At 45.0% G+C, this 10,302-nt stretch overlaps 1 protein-coding gene and 1 pseudogene across 1 annotated transcript in view; both read right to left on the reverse strand.

The window, feature by feature from the left end:
* The window catches only part of LOC137314528 (zinc finger protein 585A-like), a 915,457-nt pseudogene that overhangs the window by 486,804 nt on the left and 418,351 nt on the right, over nucleotides 1–10,302 (reverse strand).
* The window catches only part of LOC137314555 (NACHT, LRR and PYD domains-containing protein 3-like), an 80,736-nt gene continuing 78,809 nt past the window's right edge, over nucleotides 8,376–10,302 (reverse strand). Inside the window, 4 exon segments of the mRNA XM_067979861.1 lie at nucleotides 8,376–9,311; nucleotides 9,481–9,648; nucleotides 9,882–10,052; nucleotides 10,196–10,273. Coding sequence (XP_067835962.1) covers nucleotides 9,224–9,311; nucleotides 9,481–9,648; nucleotides 9,882–10,052; nucleotides 10,196–10,273 — 505 coding nt within the window. The 3' untranslated portion in view covers nucleotides 8,376–9,223.

The following is a 10,302-nucleotide window of genomic DNA, read 5'->3' on the forward strand; positions in this document are numbered from 1 at the left end:
ACAGACAGAGTGCAGAAAAAAAGAAGGGCAGAGACAGAGTTACTCAGAGACGGAGAGAAATAAAGAGTAAGTTATTAAGACAATAGAGAATAATGAAGAGAGAAAGAAAGCGTATATATATATATATATATATATATATATATATATACATATGTGTGTATAGAGAGAGAGAGAGAGAGAGAGAGAGAGAGAGAGGCTGCCAAATAATTACAAAGTGATAGGAGAGGAGAGGTAAATAGACAGAAGAAATCAATTCAAAATAACTAGAGACTGAGGGAGAGTCAGAGCAGGAGAGTGTCAGACATAAAACGACAAAGAGAAAGAGAAAAAAGGAACAGAAAGCAGGGAGAAAATAGAAAACAGGAGAGAGGAGGAGAAATACAAATATTAAAACAGAGACTGAGAAAGATGGAATGAAATACAGAAACAGATGCAAAGAAGAGTTCGAGAAGTCAAATAGAAACAGAGAGAAAGAAGGAGACAGAAGTAGAGCTGGAGAGAGTGAGAAGCAAACAGAATGAAATAAAGACAGATGGAAAGGGAAGGAGGAAGAGACAGATAAAAAGAAGGAAAAGGGAAAAGTAGATCCACAGAGGGAAACAAAGAGAGAGGTGATGCCAGGAGGCTGCACAATAAAGTCCCTCAGTCTTGTGTACCTGACCCTGACCATTACTTACTGCAGGAGTTTCCCAGCTGCTCTGTGCAGTAAACATTCATCTGATAAACGAAAGCCTGAGACTAAATCGGCTTCAGCATGTCTGAAGGAAAAGGACAATTAAGAGGAGGAAGGGCTGTTAGAAGGATTGTTAATGACACGTTGTGAAAGACCACACAGCAGAGGATAGATCACCATCGCAATAATAACGATTCCAGGAGGGCTGGAGATGGTTAGAACTCCTGCTGGCTTGACTTGGTTACGTTGTGGACACTGAGAGAAAACAAGTGAAATGTCAATCAATCATGGGTTGTATTTGTAGGAACCTATTTTTGATAAGGTAACGCCCCAGAGGTGTGGTTCTATGTTACAAAGAAGCTGGGCAGAAGTTGAGTGGGGAGAGACGCAGATCCACCATTGCTGCTCCAAACTCACCTCTCGCTTCCTGGCAGCACCACCTCACCTGGAATCTTCATGACTGCTCGCTACCTCCCAGCTTGATGCCTCGATTCTGGTTTACAGATTGCCTGTGAAGCAGATGACCTGGATAAAAGAGGAAGACAGGCTACACTACAACGGTATCCATCAAAACGCCTGGAATCTTCCAGGCAAGCTTGAGTCAACCATGAGGATATAACTTTCGTTATCAGCTTCGTCGAAGACGGACATTGGATTTCCAAAACGGTTATGCATTTTGGGAATTCAGACTATGTTGTTTTATTGGTGTTAAAGCAATTCTAAATCGGGTATAATCCCCAGATGTTGATTAAATTCTAATGTAAATTTTTCTAGTGTATTAAGAATAATAAATGATTGTTTTGTTCATAAAGCCATGGTTTGTGCCTGAAGTTTCTTTAGGAGAAAGAGCCCATTATTTAAACATAAATTTTAACCTTTTGGAGATAAAAAGGCACTGTCCCAAATTAAAGTGTAAAATCACTTTGCACCATTTTATTCCTCCATCTGGACCATGTGTAACTTTCCCAGTGAGCTGCTGGATTCTGCAATAAATCACAATGTACTCTTACCCCTTCTGCTTGTTACTAAACTGGACAGGGTCCCGCAGCACTCTCCTGTTCTGTTACTGTTACAAATACTGTTATTGTTTCAGATTAAAGAAAAATATGAATAATGGAGAAATGAACCAAACCCTAGATCAGAACTGCATTCAGATTGAGTCCAATTTTACTCTGATTTATTTAATAGAAGCTAGAATTACAAACACTACACAAAATGGCTCATATGACATTTCCTCCGAATGTCTGGTCTTTCCTTCTCCATAATCATTACGTCCAAATAATCAAATGTTAATCCATTTTTTTGCAGAAGTTCACATTTTGGTCTTTAATTTCCTCACTGTTAAACACCAGCTAGTGCCAGTTTCACTCCGTTTGTATATTTAACTATAGTTCAACAGTGATTTAACAGTAACAGCAAATGAACTCTCTCCATATCTCACACCACAGCTAGCTTAATCTTGCCCCTCAGTAAGATGACTGCCTTATTGGTGGCCATTAGGTTTCAGGATCAAGGCGCCCAATTTGTTTAAGCTTCATGGCGGCCAATTTGTGAATATGACCATCTTGTCCCCCAGTAATTTGGCCGCCTTACCCCTCAGTTAAATGGCCGACTTGCCCCTCAGTAAGATGTCCAGCTTGCCCCTCAGTAAGATGACTGCCTTACTGGTGTCCATTTTGTTTCAGGTTCATGACATTGAAGTTGTTGTTCATAGATTTAACTTTTCATGGTAACTATGGCACAAGAGGAGGCCTTTTGCCCCACTGTGCCTGTGCCAGCTCTTTGAAAGGGCTGTCGAATTCGTCCCATTTCCCCCTTTGCTCTTTCCCCACATCCTTTATGGAGGCTTTGTAATAGTAGTTGTATTATGCAAATACATATATATGTATATATGCAAATTGATGTTGTAGTAGTTGCTGTCAGATATAAATACAAGTTGTTGTCGATAAAGATTGTCTCTCAATCTTTTACTGCTGAGATTCTTCTCCTTTATAAACTGGGCATTGTTTCTGTGTAATTGAATGTTGCTGAGAGATTGTCCCTGTAACGGATGAGGGATCTTGCCGTGCGTATGGTTTTTAAAAATACTTTTGCTTTGACTTTTTTGAATGTCATGAATTAGTTTGAAATCTTTGGCTGATTGGGAAAAGCCACAAACTGTAAGTTGACCATAAACTACAGGCTTTCTCTCCACAGAGCACTGACCGAGGCCTTTAACACAGGCTGCACCCAATGAGACTCACGTGAGTTTTGTCTGGGTCACCGTGGGATCATTGGGTGCACTGTGGGGTCACAGGTTGCTGTGGGATCACTGCGACACTGCAGGTTCACTGGGATATTTTGGGATCACTGGGACACTGTGGGCTCAGTGGGATCACTATTGGAGAACTGGGACACTTTGGGATTATTGAGACACTTTGGATCACTACGGCAATATCACTGGGTGCACTATCGGATCACTGGGTCACGCTGCGATCACTGTGGGATCACTGGGTGCACTGTGTATCATTGCGACACTGTGCATGACTGAGGCAATATCGGAAATGCACTGTGGTATCAATGGGTCACTCTGCAATCACTGTGGGATCACTGGGTGCACTGCAGGATCACTGGGTCACGCTGCGATCACTGTGGGATCACTGGGTGCACTGTAGGATCACTGGGTCACGCTGCGATCACTGTGGGATCACTGGGTGCACTGTGGGATCACTGGGTCACGCTGCGATCACTGTGGGATCACTGGGTGCACTGTAGGGTCACTGGGTCACGCTGCGATCACTGTGGGATCACTGGGTGCACTGTGGATCATTGGGACACTGTGCATGACTGAGGCAATATCACAAATGCACTGTGGTATCAATGGCTCACTCTGCAATCACTGTGGGATCACTGGGTGCACTTTAGATCACTGGGACACTGTGGATCAATGGGGCACTATCACTGGGTGCACTGTGGAATCACTTGGTCACTGTGGGAACACTGTGGGATATTTAATTATCCAGATGGGCCGAATGTCCTGTTTCTGTGACGAGCTGAATTCTATGTAATATTTATATAAAGATATATTGTATTGTATTTTATGTTTAAAAAGTAGCTGTTGCAAAGCAGAAATAATAGTCGGGCCGAATGGACACTGTACTGTGCTGTACTGTACATTCGATGTTAAAAATATATACGTAGAATATTAGATTATGTATTGTATTATATTTTCTACTCCAGAAGTTGTTGTCAAATAAGAAATTCAGGGGAACTTCTTTATCCAGATGGGCTGAATGGCCTGTTTCTGTGTCGTGCTGTATTCTATGCAATATATATATATATATATATATATAACGAAATGTACGGGGTGAAATTCGATAACCTCCGAATCCGGGCGCGGGTGGCGATTAACCCCCACGTGATTAACCTGCACCCGGTCGTTGAGATGCAGACAGCCCATGAGATTGGTGCTGCCTGGTGATTTACCTGATTCCTGCGAGCAGTCAGGCCTGGCTGCGCTGCTGAGCAGATTCTCACCAGCAGGAGGGCCCCGATATTGCGTGAGTGGTTCGCACCTCTTTAAGGCAGCCTGCACCTCACAAAGTCAAACATTTGATTCAGATACAAACCTCCGGGGTCATTTCTTCTCGTACAGTTTTTATTGGAAGCTGCTTTTGAATTAAACAGACCATTGCTTAAAATGACTGGCTCCCAGTCACTGTTTTGAAGGCATTTATCAGCCTGTCTTTTTCAAACTGGTGAGTCTGTTTGGAATCTCTGAGAATGTTAATCAAGTCGACAGTTTCCATAGTTTGTGAGAAAAAGACAACAAAGAACCAGGATGTTCGAAAGTTCAGTCACAGTTTCGTATAGTATTTGTGAATTATTTATTATTTTCTTTTCCAATAAGGATCTGGTTGAGCTTTACAGTAAAACTGTTGTCTTACTGCGACTATTCTGTTTGTTCTCTTACTGTTTCATCAATGTGTTTGGCAGTTAAAGTCTAAAACAAGCCCTAGTGTAGTGTGAATCTGTCACCCTCTGAAGAGCAGGCACTATTAGGCACTGGATAGAACGAGTGGGCTGAGATAATCGGAAGGGGTTTCACTGTTCATTACCTGGAGCCCTTCAAATGTTACACTGATATCAGGACAAGTGGAAACACTGAGACATTGGGAGTGAAGCCTCACCTAACAGAGGAGCTGCTTTTTCAAGCTTAGAAATACAGCTGGTTTTAAATCAGCAAAATTTCACTTCTTTAAAGTAGGCAAAAAGGCACCTATCTCTGAACTGTCTCCACTATCTGAAAAACACAGACATTTTACTGATCGGGGAATAATGATCTTGTTCAAAAAGTGCAAAATAAAAATCAGTTGAAATCTTTTTAAAATAACGACCTGATAGAAAGCATTCTCCAACCAAACAAATGCACCAAACATCCCCAGGACATTGAGAGATTATGTGAGTGGGTAAAACTGTGGCAAATGGAGTTCAATGTGGAGAAATGTGAGGTCATCCACTTCGGATCTAAGAAAGATAGATCAGAGAATTTTCTAAATGGTGAGGAGCTCGGAACTGTGGAGGAGCAGAGAGATTTAGGGGTCCAAGTACAGAAATCACTAAAAGCTAGTGGACAGTTCCAAAAATAATTAAAAAGGCTCATAGAATGTCGGCCTTTATTTCAAGAGGGCTGGAATATAAAGGGGTGGAAGTTATGTTCCAGCTGTACAGAGCTCTGGTTAGAGCCCATCTGGAGGACTGCATTCAGTTCTGGGCACTGCACCTCAGGAAGGATATATTGGCCTTGGACGGACTGCAGCACAGATTCACCAGAATGATATCGGGGTTTAAAGGGTTAAATTATGAGGACTGGTTGCTTCGGCTCGGCTTGTATTTCCCTGAATATAGAAGATTAAGGGGTGATCTAATTGAGATGTTTAAGATGATTAAAGGAGTTGATAGGGTAGATGGAGAGAAACTACTTCCCCTCGTGGGGAATCCAGAACAAGGGGGCATTACCTGAAAATTGGAGCGAGGCCGTTCAGGGGTGATGTCAGGAAGAACTTCTTCAAACAAAGCGTAGAGTATATCTGGAACTCTCTCCCCAAAGTCTGTTGAGGCGGGGGGTCAATACACATTTCAATACGGTGATTGATATTTTTTTGTTCGGCAAGGGTGTTAATGATTCTGGAACCAAGGCGGGTCGATGGAGTTAATGTACAGATCAGCCATGATCTAATTGAATGGCGCAACAAGGTGGAGGAGCTGAATGGTCTATTCCTGTTCCGATGTAACAGGCTCGTGGGGCTGAATAACCTCCACCTTTACCTGTGGAACGGCCTTGAGGGGCTGAATGGCCTCGTCCTTTTCCAGTGTAATAGGCCCGAGCGGCTGACTATCGTCCAGTTCCTGTATAACAGGCTCGAGGTGCTGAATGGCCTCCTTCTGTTCCGACTTAACAGGCTTGAGTGGCTGCATGACCTCCAGTTCCTGTATAACAGGCTCCAAGGGCTGAAAAGCCTCATCCTGTTCTTATCTAACAGGCTTGAGAGGCTGATTGGCCTACTGTGTAACAGGTTCGAAGGGCTCAGTTGCCTCGTGCTGTTCCTGTCTCACAGCCTTGAGGTCCTTGCCTCCATTTTATTCAAGATGGCTGCCGTACTCGCTGTCATTGTGTCCAAGATTGCCGCCCTACCTGCCTCCATTTTGTCTTAGATGGCCGCTGTACTTGCTGCCATTTTGTCAAAGATGGCTGCCATACGTACCACCATGCTGACTGTGTATAAATAAACACATATATATATCATGTATATGTAATGCATACCTTTTAAGTACAAGTTGTTGTTGCAGGAGTAGATAATGTGGTGGTGGTCTAAATATAAGGACTGCCACTCCGGGGTCACTCTGGGGTGAATGGGAGCACTCTGGGATCACTGGGTGCACATTGGGATGCCTGGTGCAATCCGGGATCAATCTGAGGTGAATGTGTGCCGTCTGGGATCCCTGGGTGCACTCTCGGATCACTGTGGTATCACTGTTGACATTCTGCATTGTAATTTCCGCCATTTTTTCCAAGATGGCCGCTGTACTTTCCGCTATTTGTAGAAGATGCCGCCTTGCTGGCCGTGCGTAGTAGTTATTGTGGTGGTGGTGTAAATATAAAGACTGCCATTCTGGGATCACACTGGGGTGCCAATTGCCTCCCCCAGAGGGCACCGACCGAGGCCTCATCCAGAGGGGACCGACCGAGAACTTCTCCACAGGCTGCACCCAAACAGGGCCCTCATGAGTTCGGTCTGGTTTTTGGGCCTCGGTTTAACATGTTCCTGTTCGATTGTGACCGTTGTGATTTAACCAGGTTAAAGGCTCGGGTTAAAGTAGCCCGGCCTGCAATGTTATACAAACACGTTAACCCAGTGTGAGACAAACAGGGGCCGAGAGGAGATTAATGTCGGAAACATGAACCCCTGTACAAGCTTCGATGGTTTGTTATAATTTCAAAATGATGCTTGTGTTTCGGGGCAGATGCGACAACTTTGAGCGGACAGAGCGGCCATTTGAGGGGTTTAGATGGAGTAAATAAGGAGAAACTGTTTCTCGTTCAGAGGTTCGGTAACCAGAGGACACAGATTCAAAATAATTGTCAAAAGAGCCAGAGGTGACATGAGGAAGAATTATTTTTTATGCAGCAAGTTGTAATAATCTGAAATTCACTGCCTGAAAGGGTCGCGGATGCAGATTCAATAATAACTTTCAAAACAGAATTAGATAATTATGAGAAAAGGAAAAATGTGTTGTTCACGGGGAAATCTCAGGATAATGGGAGCATCTGGTTAGCTTTTTAAAAGAGCCGACACCGGCACGACGGGCCGAATGTCTTCCTTTTGTGAGGTATCATTCTGTGATTTTGCGGCTGGTTCACGTTGGCCATTTTGAGACAAGTGCATGGTGGCCATTTTGCGTTGCATGTCGGGAGGCCATTTTGTGGGGTCCCAGCTGAGCTCTTTTGCTCACAGCCCGTCTCACCATTTTGTTTAAACTGCACATCCAGACTCCCGATTAAGACCTCTCACCGCCACCCACTACCCCGCCCCACCCCACCCCACACACACGCACACATGGCTAACTCGATCAAACAGACATGTCTGCGATGCCGCTTGGAGGAATAGGGATGGAATTTCCAGGGTCCTTCACTCAATATTTTAAAACACTAACCTCATTTAAAAAAAACTAACGAGACCAGGCCTGAGCTGAAGTAAGCGGTGGAGTTTTATTAACACAGCACAAAGACAACAACTTACATTTATATTACACCTTTATCGTAGTAAAGCGTCACAGGGCGCTTCACAAGAGCGATTCATGTGACACCGAGCCACACAAGGAGGTATTGGGACAAGTGACCAAAAGCTTGGGAAAAGAGGAAGGTTTTAAGGAACGTCTCAAAGGAGGAGAGAGAGGCGGAGAGGTTCAGAGAGGGAATTCCAGAGTTTTGGGCGCAGGCAGCAAAGGCACGGCCGCCAATGATGGAGCAAAAGGGAGTGGGGGATGTGCAAGAGGCCAGAATTGGAGGAGTGCAGAGATTTTGGATGGTTTCAGGGACACTTGTTACAGAGTTCGACAACTCATTGGGAGGGACTCACACTGTACATTGGGACAATTGTCACCATGGTCACTACCTGGCTGTACTTCGAACCAGCGTCAAACTGCAGCCGAGACTGAGCCCCACACTGGGCCCTTCCTGTCTGTACTTTGACCCAGTGTCCCACTGCAGCCCAGACTGAGCCCCACCCTGGGCCCTTCCTGTCTGTACATTGACCCAGTGTCCCACTGCAGCCCAGACTGAGCCCCACCCTGGGCCCTTCCTGTCTGTACATTGACCCAGTGTCCCACTGCAGCCCAGACTGAGCCCCACCCTGGGCCCTTCCTGTCTGTTCATTGACCCAGTGTCCCACTGCAGCCCAGACTGAGACCCACCCTGGGTCCTTCCTGTCTGTACATTGACCCAGTGTCCCACTGCAGCCCAGATTCAGCCCCCACTCTGGGCCCTTCCTGTCTGTTCATTGACCCAGTGTCCCACTGCAGCCCAGACTGAGCCCCACCCTGGGCCCTTCCTGTCTGTACATTGACCCAGTGTCCCACTGCAGCCCAGACTGAGCCCCACCCTGGGCCCTTCCTGTCTGTACATTGACCCAGTGTCCCACTGCAGCCCAGACTGAGCCCCACCCTGGGCCCTTCCTCTCTGTACATTGACCCAGTGTCCCACTGCAGCCCAGACTGAGCCCCACCCTGGGCCCTTCCTGTCTGTACATTGACCCAGTGCCCCATTGGGGACCATCCAGCCCCGGATATCCGGCAGAATCAGCGCTGGGGGACCGGGTGACTGAGTCTCGTGACCCTGTCGCTGGGTCTCTGACGTCACAATGGGAGACGACGCTCGCTCAGCTCGAGCTGGAAACCTTTAAAGGGCCGTTCGGATTTCAACCTGGAGCGCGGCCGGTTAAAGGGGAGGGACAGAGAATCGGCCAAAAATGTTCAAAAAATGAGACCAGGAATGTTTATAAATTAAAATGTTCACACTGCCACATTCAGTCCGGGTTTGGATTCCCGCAGTGACTCCAGGTGTCTCTTTCCGTTTGGACTGAACTGATTCCCCCTCAACCTGAAACAAATTAAAGATTAAACAGGAAGTAAACAGATTGAACAGTGTAAATAACAGGGAGATTGTGGTTAATATTTCAATAATAATTACAGACAAATAGTACCCATAAAAGGGACCGAATCAAATTGATATTTTATTTCTTACTTTAAACATTAACACAAACACTCACCAGATACGCTCCAGACTCCTCCGGGTCAGTATGAGGGAGCGGAGAGCGGGGACAGATCGGTCTGTGAAGGAGTTTGATCCAAGGTTCAGATCCGTCAGTGACCGGTTTGTACTCAGAGCGGAGGCGAGATCCTCGGTACAAGAATCTGTGAGACCGACATCATCCAGACTGTGGATCAGAGAGAGGGAGAAATAACAGGAATCAAGGTAATTCCCCAGTGTTTATTAATAACTCGATTACTGATACTAATTATAATGTGCAGTGTTTATTAATAACACTATTACTGATACTAATAATAATGTACAGTGTTTATTAATAACACTATTACTGATACTAATTATAATGTGCAGTGTCAGACATCCAGATATTATAAACGCAATCTCACGCAGTCTGATATTTACCGCAGTTTCTGTATTTTACAGTCCGGGTTCCTCAGAGCCGCAGACAGTAGTGTCACTCCTGAATCTCCCAGTTTATTATTACTCAGGTCCAGAACCGTCAGAGACCGGTTTATACTGAGAGCGGAGGAGAGATCCTCGCAGCAAGAACCTGTGAGATCGTTATACCGTAACCTGGAGATCAGGGAGAGAGAAATAACAGGAATCAGGGTAAATTTCCATTATTTATTTGTATTATTATTACTTATACTGTTATTAATGTACCGTATTCGGCATCCAGTTATTATAAACACAATCTCACACAATCTGATACTTACTGCAGTTCCTGTATTTTACAGTCCGGGTTCCTCAGAGGGGCTGACAGTAGTTTCACTCCTGAATCTCCCAGTTTATTGCTCCCCAGTCTAAACACAAACAGACAGAG

The sequence above is a fragment of the Heptranchias perlo genome, unplaced genomic scaffold, assembly GCF_035084215.1.
Source record: "Heptranchias perlo isolate sHepPer1 unplaced genomic scaffold, sHepPer1.hap1 HAP1_SCAFFOLD_52, whole genome shotgun sequence".
Lineage (NCBI taxonomy): Eukaryota > Metazoa > Chordata > Chondrichthyes > Hexanchiformes > Hexanchidae > Heptranchias > Heptranchias perlo.